Source organism: Chelonia mydas, chromosome 9 (genome assembly GCF_015237465.2).
Source record: "Chelonia mydas isolate rCheMyd1 chromosome 9, rCheMyd1.pri.v2, whole genome shotgun sequence".
Lineage (NCBI taxonomy): Eukaryota > Metazoa > Chordata > Testudines > Cheloniidae > Chelonia > Chelonia mydas.
The window spans coordinates 43906102-43921336 of record NC_057855.1 but is presented as its reverse complement, the minus strand read 5'-3'; the positions used below and the strand labels follow the sequence as shown (position 1 = coordinate 43921336).

The following is a 15235-nucleotide window of genomic DNA, read 5'->3' as shown; positions in this document are numbered from 1 at the left end:
TAAACATGAACTCTCCTGATGGCCCTTCTCATGCTATTTCTGTTCCAGACAGCCCTTCTTTAAATACTGCTACCAGTGTGGGCGGGCTATAGGGATTCGACTCACTCTTTGCATACGCTGTTATGAGATCTTCACTTGCAGCAAGGCTTGTAAAGTCAAAGCCTGGAATGAGCGTCACAGGCGCGAGTGCTTTGGAGCTACAGGTAGGTTTGACTAATGATACCCCATAGAGTGCAGGGAAAGCAAGGCATGTGGGACATGTACGTTGAAATATGTTGCTTAATTGTATGGCCTATTTTTAATGGTATGTATGTTAGTTAAACACTAAGGTAAGATCAAATTCGTAGGTTTAAGTTAATATATCAATTGACCTTGAGTGGGCTCATACTTATTAAAACGGTAGATGTAAGAAGCTTGGTATAAGTAGCATTATCATTGATTTCAGCCTAGGAGACTTTTTAAAGGTGAACGGCAAAGCAGAAATAAAAGTTAAGTTACAGTGAGCACAGATTTCTGTGCCTCAGACACCCAATAAACCAGGTTATATGGGCCTTTCAGCACAGAAATAACCTTTTGCTGACCTTTATGCAATTAAAAATGAAAAGATTGTGAAATCCTTTTCTTGGTTCACTGAATCACAAATACCATGCCTCTCACTTCAGCCCTTATAATCTGCAGTATTTGTATAATAAGTATAAAAAATATACACGCTGATACAAGAAAAATGTTCTACACATCTGTAGAAGACTCGTGTAATGAAGCGATACCAAAAAGCAGACTTGCTGTCACCAGGCCAGATGCTCATATATTTGAGTGAATGAGAAATCTCTTGAATGTGAAGGCACATATACATAATGGTGCTGCCATTCTATGACTGAACTACATTTGAGTGGCAACTCAGTACATGACTCTTCCCTCTGGATCTATATTAAACTTGTGGCTTGGGAAAATGCTAAGTCTGTGCTGTCAGAGACCAACGAAATGGAAAGAGTGCACACTCTCACTTGTAGCCTCTAAAGATCTCTTGGATTTTTCACAAGCGAGGTTTAACCTTGTTGTCCAGCCAAATTACAATATAGATTATTAAGTTTTGTTTACTTGTAGTAAATCCCTTCTTCTTTTTTAACAGGTGTTCTTCATATCCGATCTTTAAGCGGTCGTTACATTGCTGTGTGCTGTTTCTGTATTTCATTCTACAGATGGCAGCTACATTTCTTTTGGCGTATACACTTGATTGTATATGCCTGTGCTATATATAAAATGTGCATGTGTTTGTAGATGCTTTAGAAACCCTGGGGATAAAGGAAATATGGAAGTGTATAAAATGCTATATCATTACTGCTAGTGCTTCAGTGCATATGGAAGAAGAAGGAAATGCAGGAAAGAACACCAGTTGCAGTGCACATCCCAAACCACCGGATGGCAATGAAAACTATCAAATAATATGGTAGGCGCTAGTTGAAAAATCAATACAACACAGTAAACAAAAAGATATTACAGTTTCCGAATAAGATCTTGACTACAAGAAAAATAAGTTCTTGACCAAGGTGATGCTGACCTTGCTAGAATATGGTCATTTTTTTTGCTCCTTCATCATGTTGACCAGCCTACTATTGCATATTGACCACAGCAAACAAGTCAGGACAGTGGGAAGGACCTCTTCAGAGATGGTACAACCTCTCCTGTGACCGTACTAGTGACTACTAAATGCAAATGAACTTTTTCCTTCCCGTGTGAATTAATAATAAAGACGAAAAAGCAACAACAAAAAAGCCATATTCAACCTCATGGAACTTGTTTACGTCTTAAGAAAAATGACTGCAGCATGATCAGAAAAATGAAATGTTAAGAATACAGCTGAGATATGATTAAATAATATCCGGGCAGTAAACTGCGGTGAAGTTACTATTGTGTTGGCTTCGGTACATGTAGTTGTGCTGGAGGATTCTGTTGGGAAAAACATGGACCTGCTGCTTTAGAAGTGTCAAACATCTGAGATTTCCGCTAAAACTTTCAGGAGGATAAGCCTTCAGGCCAAGCTGTTCCTTGAGTCAAGAAACTATATGTGAGCGCTACATTATAACTGGAATGTCAGTGATGGAAAAATTCTTCTAAATCCTATTCGTTCAAAAACTAAGAAATTCTGGCGTTGGCCATCCGAAACTGTTTCTACAAATCCCAGAATGTCCTTTTAATAATGGCTGCTTATCATTTTGAAAACAAAAATTGTAGCTTGGGTTAGGAGCAATCAAGACTGAGCTCAGCAGAATTACTTTATGATATTAGTACTCTGCACATATTCACTTGCTGAGTTGTTGCAAGGGAAAAGCTCCAGATTGGCCGAGAGAGGTCTCGTGACTGCCTTGGTGAGCTGTGATAGCTCTATTGTAAAATGCTGCCGTTCATCTCATCTTCTCAGAACAGCAAGACCCATCTAGAGACCTGCCACTTGACCTTTATTTATGTAACCAAAATGTTGAAAGACAAACGGGAAGTTGAAGAAAAATGTCTAATTAAAAGTGACGGAAAATGTTGTGCTTAGCAAAAGAAAGTTGAGGGCCTGGCGTCAAAGGCCAATGTTATTAGTCAGCTTCCAATGGGAATCACTATTGATAAATAATGGTGTCTGCTATAAGAGTTAGACACGCAGGGAGTAGCCATCAGACTCTGAAGACAAAATGGTGGACTGGCACCACAACAGCCTTCAAAAGCAGAACAAGAGTAATACAGGCTCTGTGGAAAAGAGCAGAAGACTAAGAAAACACGTGCTCCCAAGACAATCTACTGTATGTATTTTATGCATACATAAGGACTTTGACAAATTCTAGTATTTCCAAACCTTTGAAATGGCATGTGTGGGTTGCATGTTGCAAAGCTGGCCTTTGGCAGATGCTTTTTTAATGTATTTGCTATGCCTAGTCAGTGTGTAGTGCTGGTTATTGTAGATGTTTCTTTTTAAAGGTTTTATTCTGCCATGAAAAATGCTAAAGGTAGTGTCCTGGAGACTACGTTCAGCTTGTCTGCAAGAGTGGTACTGTATGGATAGTCGCCATGAAAGCGAGTTAGTCTCTGAGCCCAGTCAGTGTTTAATCGCTACTGAAAGACTGTCATTAAAGGGTTCCAATTTGTGCAAGGTGCGGCCATGGTTTGTGGAGAGCTGACTTGTTCCGTATGGCCTGGACTGAGACTACAAACTCATTTCACACAGGCCAACAACCCTCTCTTGATGGGAGCGATTTTTCAGGCATGCCTAACTTGGCAAGATTTCATATGGTGACTTGTAGATGAACGGCTCCATATGTCATAACCAGATCTATGAGCATAGCCAACCTGGAGGATCATTTTAATTGTTTTTGAAGGAGCTGTACAGAACCTGTCATGAAGTTCTGATACCTGAACATGTTGTGATACGGATTAATGGCACGTACCCATGATGACGTTCCTTTAGATCAGAGGTGGGCAAACTACGGGCCGTGGGCCGCCCGTTCTGCACGGCCCTTGAGCTCCTGGCCCGGGAGGCTCGTCCCGGCCCCTCCCCTGTTGTCCCCCACCCCCGCAACCTCAGCTCACTGCTCCGCCGGTGCAATGCTCTGGGCGGCGGGGCTGTGAGCTCCTGGGGCAGCGCAGCTGCAGAGCCCAGCCTGACCTGCTGCTCTGTGCTGCGCGGTGCGTGGATGGCTCCAGCCGGGCAGCATGGCTGGCTGTCCTGGTGCAGCTGTGCCACCAGCCACCGGTGCTCCAGACAGCGCAGTAAGGGGGCAGGGAGTGGGGGAAGAGGGTTGGATATAGGGTGACCAGACAGCAAGTGAAAAATTGGGACGGGGGTGGGGGGTAATAGGAGCCTATATAAGAAAAAGACCCAAAAATTGGGACTGTCCCTATAAAATCGGGACATCTGGTCACCCTAGTTGGATAGAGGCCAGGGGCGTTTGGGGGTGGTGGTCAGGGGCCAGGGGTGTGGATAGAGGTCAGGGTGGTCAGAGGGCGGGGAACAGGGGATTGAAGGGGGGCAGAGGTTCTGGGGGCGGTCAGGGAGAAGGGGTGGTTGGATGAGGCAGTGGGGGGTCCAGGGGTGGTAAGGGGACAGACAGCGGGGGGGTGGATGGGGCAGGGGTTCTGGGGGGGGGGATGTCAGGCTATGGGGAGGTTGGATGGGGCAGGAGTCCCGGGGGGGGGGCTGTCAGGGGGTGAGAAGCAGGGGGAGCCGGGCCACGCCTGGCTGTTTGGGGAGGCACAGCCTCCCCTAACCGGCCCTCCATACAATTTCTGAAACCCGATGAGGCCCTCAGGCCAAAAGGTTTGCCCACCCCTGCTTTAGATGGAGGAAGTGTTCACTAGTCTGGACTGTAGAAATCATACAGTTAGTTGATTATGAACCAGTACCTGCATGCTGTAGATCACTCTAGATAATGGAGACTGCAAAGACTCTTAAAGATCTCCTTAGCTCTGATTTTCCCACAAAGTAATGAATAAAAACTGGAAGTGCCATCAGACATAATCCTTACCCCACCCCCAAGAATTCCTGTGTGATGGCTGTTTTTTTTCTGCAGCGAAGAAGAGTAGGAATCTGGTGAAGACACGACAATGCCACCCACTGCTCAGCGGTAGATCACTGAGAAGTTGGCATGCTCTCTTTAAAAAGAAATCTCTGGATAAAGATAAAAAGACCTGTTCCTTGTGTCGTGTTTACAACTTATTCTGTATTTGAACATCTGTACATATTCTTTATGTTGAAGTTATTGTACAACTGCAAATGTATATGCATATTGGGAAATGTAATGACTTCTTTGTGAGCAAGCGTTCATAAAATAAATTTTATTGGTATTTATGGCTGGTAGCAACTTTTCAAAACTGCTTAGAGTGCAGTAGAAGTGGTTGGTCCCTCTAAGTAGTCACAATTTCACAAGCGACTATTCTGAAATGTCTTTGCACCTTGTTTTATTGCTGCTGAAGGTGATTCACCATTAATGGACTCTGATCAAGACAACCTACAGTCTGAGGTTGATGGTAAGTCGGTTTTGACTATTAACATCTTTTTCATCACTAAAAAACTGTTGCATACACTTGTTGGCCCTTTTCATCTCAATCCAGCTACTAGCTCAGTGGTACCAGGTCTCACACATTGGCATTTAGTCCCCAGAATAATTCAGAAGTTTAAATTAGTGGCATTTGCAGACATTTGTTTCTTATAGAAGCAATAAGTAAGACACTTGCTAGTGCAGACTATGTACTTGCTAAAGAGAGAGCTCCTAAAATAGCCATTGTCGCGGAACAGTAACTGCTTGTAGCTCATGGAGCATTATGGGAGAGAAATTGCTGTAGCTGCTTTTAACGAAAAGACTGTATTAAAGATATTTAATTCCAAGGCATATGGGACAGCAAGTCCATCTCAACACTGCCCCGCAAGTGTTTCTCTGCAGTACTGAATAATAAACTACTCATGTTCCTGATGTCCCTCATGTATGTGAAAGGTACTGGATCAAACTGCTTCCATGGCAGACCAATAAGCCAGACTGAAAATTCCAAAGACTTTCAGTCATAATTTCCATAGAAAGTGTAGCGCAGCTCGGCCATTTCTTCATCACTTGTAATAAATTTCTAACAAAGACTGGTCTAATAGGATACTTGTAGCTAGCTACACTGATTGCTTAAAAGGGACCCCATCAGAAGAATCACAGTACCACCCTTCTCTAAATAGTAATATGACTGATCAGTAGACTACAATCTCTGGGAACTTCTTGGGGTAGGGGAATGAGTCTGACAAAAGAGGATCCCAGTTGAGTAGCCTATCATGTAGGCATATACACCCCTAGGGGCAGAAATCTTTATAAACTCCTAGGAAGAGCTAGTGGTCATGTTTCCCATTCAGCCCCTTTTAAAAGTGCTAGCAAGCCTCTGTTGTTTGACTTTCCCTTTTGCACATGGCCTGTCCTTCTGAGCTATTAAGACAGAAAGAAGTGGCTTTTGGTCCCTCTCTGTGAGGTACACAGACTTACTTAGCCAATAACTTAAGCAAGTGCAACAACATGATTTGACAGGTTTCAGAGTAGCAGCCGTGTTCCTTTTCTTTTAACGTGATTTGAGTTACAGGTCTGACTCAAGTCACAGATTTTTTTGACAGCATTATCTATTGAAGCCAGGACAGGTGCTTGGATACTGTCTTTGTACCTGCTTCAGTTGTCACAGAGAGAAAACTGAATGCCTTGCTTTAGCTAACTGGGCCAACTAAGAGAGTTGGAAGCTTTTGGGGTAAAGCTCCCACTATTCAAGCTTCTTGCTGCTTATCGGTTGTCTTTAGTATCTCATTTCTGCCACTTCTGGACTGATGCCCTCTCAGACATAGCGGGCTCACACTATTTCAAATGAGATAATAGCATATTTTATTGGAGGGGAGGGTGGCGCTCTGCCTGTATGCTTTGCCATCTTTTTATCTTTACCATTGTATTTTGATACATTTACATAAAGACTGGACTAAGGGGGCAAAGTAGCATTACTATTGTATGCCAGGACCCAACTACCAGTGCAAAGTTTTGCTTTTTTAAAGTAGCATGATTATGACACACTCACACACACAAATAAAGTGACCACCAGAGCAAGGCAATATATGTTTTTGCCATCATTGATGATTATGTGAGGTAATTTTCTCTTTTAACCAGCAGCCTCATTCCTGATTCATTGTCAAGTGGTCAAACCTATTGTTCTTGATTTGCCTTGCTAATGTAGCTTCTACATTCTAAAGAAGAACGGTAGCCTAAACCGAAGAATCTCGCTGGTGATGGGCTGTCGTTTATGGTTTAGCTTTTTCCACACCTAGTGGATTTAGACACTTCTTCTATTTAAAATGAGCTGATGTCTAAATAAATTCCTTGGACTACTTTGAAAATCTCAACCTGTACGTCTTGCAAGCTGGTTTTCGGGTGCTCTGTGGTAACCTAAACTGTGTTTAGGAGAATTTCATGGTTATTTTGTGCTTTACTTTGCATTTTAAACACAGTGATGTTTTTGATGTGGTGGTGATGGCAGTTGAATTTTGAGCTAACTACCTAGCAATTACAGGCAAGCTCAAGTTAATGCTGACCATTTGCGATTCACTTTTTACATTAAGAGACTCTCAGAAGTAATAATGGAGGGGGAAAAATACAAACATCAATGCCCTACACTATCCCTTTAAAGGCCAGCAGGTATGTAGTTTCTGTCATGCTTCCATGTTGCTTGTTAAACTGATTCAGGACTCAGTAGTTTTGAAGGCTTGCAGTTGTGTCCAGTTTACTGTTCCAAGAAAACCAGTGTTCCTTCAGAGGCCAATCTATTATTTATTTTTACAGAAAAGCATCAACTTAAGACTAAGTCGGGCATTTCAAGAGAGAGGCAGAGTCTTGTTGGCAGAAAGGGAAGCGAGGGAAGAGGCAGAAGAGATGTCTTCAGGAAAGATGACAAGAAGCCAAGGCCAGGAAGACTATGTGCAGTGGCCGATGACATGCGTCCAAATCTTCCTTACACTGGGAATTACAGTTACAATTAATCCCACTGTAGAAAAGTTGACCTGGCATCACTTGCCTTTATCTAATAAGTACTATATCAAATAGGAAGCGATAGGATACTAATGATATGTGTGTGATGACAACTTAGCCAGCCAGAGTCATTTTCCAGTGGCCTTCTCTATTTTTAATTGAAAATACTGATTAGCATGGATGCCTCTAACAGTTAGACATGTAAAGAGAGAGCTGGATGATAAAAATGACTACTGTACGGGGTAAAGCTGTGTAAGAGCTATTCATGCCACTGAAATAGCATCTGCAATGTGACTATTGCATCGCTCATCAACTCCACGAAAACGTCACTCTCCTCTAGCTTGAATTGCGACGTAATTATACTATGATTGGTGGGGGGCAACGTGGCTGTTACGCTGATTTAGTTAGCTATTCAACTGACCAAACCTTCTGAAAAACAGATTATGCTCCAAAGCATGAAAAATGTCACACAACCTCAAAGCTCACCGTGTTCAGCAAGGAGAACTTTCTGTCTGATCGGGCATGCTCTCGCCTCCCACCCCTCCCTCAGCTTCACTTATTGGCAGCTGAGGATGAGGATGGTGAAAACTTTAGCGCTTACACCTGTTCAGGTCGAAGGGCATTTTGCTGTTGACATGAATGGAAGCAGGATTAGGGGATATTTGCTCATATGGCAGACAGAGGTCACCATGTGGAAAAGGAGGCAATTTTCTGGTTAGGTGTCTCATTTTTAGCGATGCTGAGCACCTCCAATTCCTATTGGATCCAGTTGGGGAGGTAGCTACAGGTACTCAGCACCTCCGAAAAGTAGGCCCTGTTTATGTGCCTGTCTGTAGTGTCATGTTTGAAAATTTTGGCCAGAGTACATAAGGACCAGAATAATGTTCCTCACACCCATGTGACTTACATCGGGATGCATGGATGTAACTGAGAACAGAAGCTGACCCTTGGATTGTATATAGTTTGAGCATGTTAGTTTCCCGATGTTTGGCCTACCAATAGCTCATTTGCAAATGTGGGGTGTGTTCATAAAGCTACAAAATTGGATACAATTTTTTTTTCCGTTTTCCTATTTCTTTGCTAGTGGCAGTTATTTTAAATAATACAGAGAGGATTTACAGGAGATGACTGAATTGTAGTTTGTATAAATACTGTTCCTTGTAGAGTACCCCTGGATAAATATGTATTAGTTTTATAGAATATAGAGATCAGCTGTTTAGCGCTGTGTATATAAAATAGAATCTAAACTCCTGTAACAGAAAGATTTTAATAAATACCAAGTAAACTGGTAAGCTTTACAGAAACAAGAAGTTGATTAATTTCTTTGTTTGGGGGGGTGGAGGGGAATTCTTTAGGTGCCGTTTACCTCCAGTCACGTGCACTCCTTCTGTCAGTATCTGATTACCAGAAGTCTGGGGCTCACCCCCTTGGTATCGTTACCAAGTTCACCAACCTCTGGAAATGGAATTGTGTATATAGAAAAACAAAACCTATTTCATTCAAAGGGAGCATGGTGGTGGATTATTTAATTCAGAAAGGCTCTCTACTAGGACCAGAATGCTTTCTTCTTTTAGTTAACTTTTCAAGAAGCAGTATCTTGAGTGCAATAGTAAATAATTAACACTGTGCTTTACATTTACAAATATTTAGTTGTAAATCTAATCTTTTAATTTCTCTCCTTCATTACATCCTCCCCAGTCTCTCTCTCAACAAACTTTAGTATGGTAACTTTTTAAAATGTCATCAAATAAATATCATCTTGTTTTTAAGCATTTCCTATACCTAGAGGTGACTGCTCTCCGCCACACATTTTTGAGCAGGTGAGAAGCTCACAATGGCCATAGGATACTGTTGTTAGTGGGTAAACCAAGGACTGAGTGTGGGGCTACTCACATTTAGAAATAAAACAGTGATTTGTAACAGTGGGGACAAATATAGATTTAAGTCTCCAGCCTTTTTATTTATACAAGGATTCAAAGAACATATTTCAACCTTAGATAAACAGTGCAAGATAGTTACAAGTACCTTGGTAACAGAAAGAAATATATAACTGGCCAGCTATGCCAATAAGTGAAATAAATCTTAATCCTCCAGCTAGAAATGCATTTTTTAAAGCAAAGGTGTACTTCAGATATTTGTTATACCTTATCCCCTACCAGGCCCACCAGAAAACAATAGGTTGTTTGTCATTTGTAAAACGATAAATATCTGTGCTCTCAAAGCCGCTAATGATCCCACCCGTAGTTAAAACATACAAATTATGGCACAAAAGAGCAAGTTTAAAGACAGAGATGCTTGTAAATCCACTAGTCCATTTTTCAGGTTCTCCACTTTGCAGGGATGTGGGTGTTTAATAATTCAGATAAGAACAAACCCCAAAGTATTTTTTCCTTATCAAAACACTGAGCATTCACCATCTTGCTAACAGAGAAGCGAATGGTCCTTTTTCCTCTTCCCCGTCCAAAGCAGCAAATCTAAAGTGAGTCATACTCCCTTGATATGGGCTATAGCAGTGGTTCTCAGCCAGAGGTCCAGGGCCCCCTGGGGGGCCGTGAGCAGGTTTCAGGGGGATCCATCAAGCAGGGCCAGTGTTGTACTTGCTGGGGCCCAGAGAAGAAAGCCATAGCCCCACCTGTAGGGCCCTGAGCCCGGGCAACTTGCGGGGGCGGGCCTGTGGTGTGGGGCCCCCAGACAGTTGCCCTGCTTGCTATCCCCTAATGCTGGCCCTGCCTTTTATACGCAGAGAACCAGTTGTGGCAGAGGTGGGCTGTGGAGGTTTTATAGCAGGGGGATGGACGGGGGGGCTCAAAGAGAGAGGTTGAGAACCCCTGGGATATAGCACTTAACGAGACAGTCCCCCAAGGCCATGAACCGTGTGTGAGTGCTCCAACAGGCTGCAAATACATGATAATGAGATTATTTTTTTCTCTTCCATTGCGTCGAGCCACAGGTGACTAAATATTTATACAACTATTGACTGCGGTGCTCAAATTTCTTTCATTTAAAAAAATCTACTCCAATGCCCTTTTGACATGTAACATTTTCCATGCTCCCTCAGAAACTGGGTTAGGAGTTAGAAGGCTCATTTATACATGTAATGGCAACATGGGCTAAAAATCACTGCACTAGACCAATAAAAGCAAACCTGCCTGAAACTACACCACAGATTATGATAGGCCCAGTAATTTCTTCAATTCAGAAACAGATAATTTAAATCGAATGGCAAGGTAAGCCTCTGGCTCAAGTTTAGCTTTAAGAACTAGTGGCATCTTGGGAATACAACACCAAAATGATCTAAAATTGTCTGTGCAGAAGCAAGGTGTAATGTGGGACAATAACTAACTCTCCCATAACTGTCCTAAACACAGTCCACGTTTTGATACAGAAGTATAAGTGTCAGCCCCCATTACGTGGCTGGGTTAGGAAACAGTGGTAGTTGTCCAACAAACTAGGAATTTTAACTCAACCAGGGGCATAAGGACTTCACTATACTTGCTTTCTTGCAACATCTCTCAACATTCCTAACGCTCTGATCCTACAGTCTTACCTTAAATTGCACATTCCATAAACAGTGACAGCACAAATCAAATTCTGCTTTTCCCAAATCTTTTGTTATGAACCAAAACACATTTTCGCATGTAACGAAAGACACAGCAGTGTTTAAAAGTTTGATAAGCCTATAAACGTCTTAAACATAAGATATGCTTTCTCCCCAAAAATAAAAATCACAATATTAATAACAGCAGAGCCTAAACTCATGGTTCCCCATTGCCAAAAACAGTCAATAGGACTGTATTGTTACTCTAGATAAATTTCCTAGAGATACTTTTCCAAACGATGTTTACTGTATCTGCGAATGAGCTAAGCCAGCTAGGGAACCAAAGTGTACAGCTCTGTAAACATAGACACCCCTAACAGATAGATATGTATGTGTGTATATTTATATATATCGTTTGTTGACAAAAACAAAACCTTTAGCTGAATCCACTCCTGGCACTCATGTAAAAAACTACAAAAAATTACTGGCTAACATTAGGAGGCTGTGCATCCATTGCTTAGAGCAGAGGACTGGAAGGTCTAGAAGCATCCTGATGATCCACTGACTCAATGTGTGGCTGTAGCTCAGATACTGGACAGTTTTCATCTTTAGTCACTGCAGTGGTGAAGTTGGACAGGGGCGGGAGGGAAGCAGGCATTCACTTAAAAAGAACTCTCAAAGCCCAGATTATACATCTGAGCCATTTTCCTGGGCAAACAAACTGCCAAGTGAAGTAAGTAATAACCCACTGACTCCCAATACTGTAACTTATTGCTTTAGGCCTCATAACTCTATGTGTATTAATATGCAAGACTTCACAAAATAGCAATTTGCAACGACCCCTTTGGTAGAAGGTTACTGTTGTCTCTGTCATTAACAAAGAGCTCCAGTCTCCTGTTGGAAACAAACCCCTCAAATGACAAATCTCACCCTGAATATCGTGATACTGGATGGCAGGTCTAGATTAGATCATTAATAGCTAACTTCAAAGGTTTCCAGATATCACGCAAAATCTAAATCTCACTCCCATTCACTTTAAAGTAGGAGCATTATTAATTGCCGCTGATGGCTAATTTTAGTAAACAAAACTACTTGTGTACTTGTAAGTGAAAGGACTGTTGCATTTTAGTTGCAAACGCTTGGATAAGGAATCCCATTGCTAATCGAGTTTGTATTAGCATAAGGAATTATTTGAAACACCTACATCCAAGAAAATGAGTGAAGGATCATCTCTCTGCCTGCTTAAGAAATACAACAGAAAATTATGAATGGGCTCCTGAACACAACAGAGTGCTTGCTGCTGTTGTCAGTCCTAATTTTAAAAGTTGCACTGTTCTAAACCTGTCGGGCTTTAGATGTTAATGGGTAAGTGGCATTCTTGGCTACGGTTGTATAACAATATTAGGTTAACTGCATATTCCACTGCAGTCAGTCAAATGGTGACTCTCTGGAGATCGTTTTTTCTTTTCCCCCTATCTGCAGAGGCTTGTTTGAGGCCCCAAAGAGCCTCTTTGTGGCAAAACAATGAAATAAAAAATGAGGTACGGAAAGAGGGCCCAGCATTCAAAAAAGAGCAAACAAGGATGGAACAGCTCTAGCACTGCCAGATATCACAAACAATTGAGACCTTTTTTTTTTCTCCCTCTTTCTTGCCAAGATGAATTAAATATTGTCCCCCTTTTTTTTTTTGGCAAAGTTAAGACCTCAGCCACAGTCTCTTTCATGGCTGTGCAAGTAAGTTACCGCTGCAAGTACTGCGTTGCAATAACAGCCACAGAAAGGAAGATTAGGAAGGAGGAAGGCAAAAATTTGTTGCTGGCCCCCTTTACGCCACGTCCAGACTGGTTAGGAATAGCATGTACTTCTGGCTGCCTGGTGCTGGGGTTCTTGGAAAGTCTTTTGCCGCAGACTTCATCAGAGCAGCCATCACCACTCCCAGAGCCACTGATGTCATCACCTGTACACAGAGAGAAACTCAGGGTGAGACTGACAAATCAAACTTTGTGCTCAGCACAGCACAGGACAGCCACTGCCTCTAGAGGCTTACAAATTCAACCAGACCAGGAGTTTGGAGACGGGATGGCGGGAGAATCCCAGGGGAATGAATACTACGACTGACTCACTGTGTTTCCTTTCATATATATGTATTGTATTCCTTCACTAGGTGTACTTGAATGAACATGGGATGGCGTGGAGTGTTCACAAGCCCTTGCAGTCAGGTGGTTAGCTGGCTCTGTTAGCTGTGGCCAAGGCTTGAGTCAGTCAGTCAGGTCCCTGCCAAACAAGGTAAAGGCTGTAGAGCACACTAGCCCTTCTGTGCTTGGTCTCACATTGATGTTGAAATGGCCTATTGCTGTAGCAGCTAGATACTGATTGGAAAATTTTAAAACGTGACAGGACCACCCACCGTAGGCTGCTGTTTGTGCTTTGGAGAGAGAGAGTTCAGCTTTAAACCAAAAGCTCAGGTATTAAGTAAGAACATCTTACATCACAGTGTGAGGCTCATGAGACTTAATCTCTGAGGCACTGTCAAGAGCGGTCAACTCCAGACATACACAGGGCTCTTAAGGATCAGATCCAAAGCCCTTGGAAGGCAACAAAGACTCCCCTTGACTTCACAAATCTTTGACTCAGGCCCAGAGTGAACCAGTCCTAGACTGTTTGACCCCTGGAACTATCACGGATCTCTTCAGCTGAACATAACTGCTGCATTTGGGTACAGGATGAGTTGTGGACGCTCAAATAATCTTTAGAGATTAATTCAATGTGCTGTGGATAATGAAGATTGGTTTAAAGTGAAAAGAGGCTTGAGCACAGGGGTTGTGCTCACAGCAGTCCGCACCTCTCAGGAGGTGGCCTTAAAGTGTAACTCGAAGTAGAGCACATTGCAATATTCTACGCTGTCGGTGACAAAGATGGGTAACCGTTGCAAGACTAGTTTTCTATCAAATATGTTTGCCCTCAGCAGGGTTGCACAGGGTATCTGCCAGGGGAGCATTTGACCTTGTGGAAACACTGTACAGAGCTGTGCAGTACAAAATCAACTTGCTTAAGGTTTTGACATGTCGGCCCTGGTTCATGATGGTTTTTCTGATCACATAATTGTTCTAAATGGGCTACTGTAATTGAATATAGTTATTTAGAACAACGAAAGGAAAGCAAAGCCCAGGTCAACATGAATGTTCACCTGAAACACAAAATGTATGCCAGACATCTTGTCTTTGTTTCTACTTTACTGAAAAGCCTGGCTCTACATTAATTATTTATTTATTTAGTGAGAGATATTCATAAAAAAAAGGTTAAAAAGGCAGATTTTCTCTTGAGACTTCTGTACTTTATGTAGAATTATTTTGATGGCAAATCTAAAATGAACCACAGACTTTAGTGAGACACACTTCTGCTCTGTGTCTTTCTCTAAAGCTTTATCACACCTTCCTCTATGTAAATTAAACACTGAAGGGTTTTCTACAATGAAGCTGAAAAAGACAGACTGCAAAACACTGTTTCTCTCAGGTGGATTTTTTATCTTGCCCAGATGAAGAGCATGGACAATATGGGTTAGATTGTAATGATGGTGTATGGGGTTTTCATCCACAATTACAGCGAATTTCATGGTGGCTGCAGTGTCCTATGAGTTATTTAAAAAGTATCCAGAAAGATTCTGATTCCATTGCAATGTGGGGGGCTGGGGAGTTCTAAATTCCAGGCTGCTGAATAACACTCTATGGGAAGAATTCCTCACAGGTGAGTTAATGGTTACACAAACACGGAAATCAAATATGGCCATGGGAGATCGAAAACATTTCATCCCTAGCCACCAGGAGGTTGTGCCTTAGCATAGCAATAGCTCCATTTTGTTTGGCCACCCCAGCACTAAATGGAAGCACATACAACGCTTGCTGCGTAGCCTGTGATCTTACATTGACTTACACATCTCTGGTGCGCACACTAGCAGAAAGGGTGCAGGTTCTACAGTCTTGAAGGGAATGCTGTGCCTAGCTCTGACCATACATGACTGTAGAGCTCGGGAGATGATGCTCACTAGTCGAGATGTGAAATGGAAAGCTTTTCCCATTTCCTACGAGCTGTTCAGGGGACAGCTGAAGATCACATGGTCTTTCTTGGGGAGGGGGAGGTTAAACATCCTGGGTTGTGGCCAACATCCTTTCCAATACAGAACAGGCTC

General features: G+C 42.4%; 2 protein-coding genes across 8 annotated transcripts in view; one reads left to right on the top strand and one right to left on the bottom strand.

Moving 5' to 3' along the window:
• Window positions 1–9984, top strand: part of ANKMY1 (ankyrin repeat and MYND domain containing 1) — a 53962-nt gene extending 43978 nt beyond the window's left edge. For 3 of the 7 annotated variants that reach the window (XM_043522181.1, XM_043522176.1, XM_043522177.1), the window contains 2 exons: window positions 49–203; window positions 7326–9984. In XM_043522181.1, coding sequence (XP_043378116.1) covers window positions 49–203; window positions 7326–7522 — 352 coding nt within the window. In that variant the 3' untranslated portion in view covers window positions 7523–9984. Of the gene's footprint in view, window positions 1–48; window positions 204–1129; window positions 3555–4550; window positions 4827–4953; window positions 5008–7325 lie in introns of those variants that run through there. The other 4 variants (XM_043522180.1, XM_037908654.2, XM_043522178.1 and 1 more) reach the window with 3 other exon arrangements.
• Window positions 9447–15235, bottom strand: part of GPC1 (glypican 1) — a 324689-nt gene continuing 318900 nt past the window's right edge. The window contains exon 9 of the mRNA XM_037908653.2: window positions 9447–13006. Within this exon, the coding sequence (XP_037764581.1) occupies window positions 12789–13006 (218 nt within the window). The 3' untranslated portion in view covers window positions 9447–12788. The remainder of the gene's footprint in view (window positions 13007–15235) is intronic.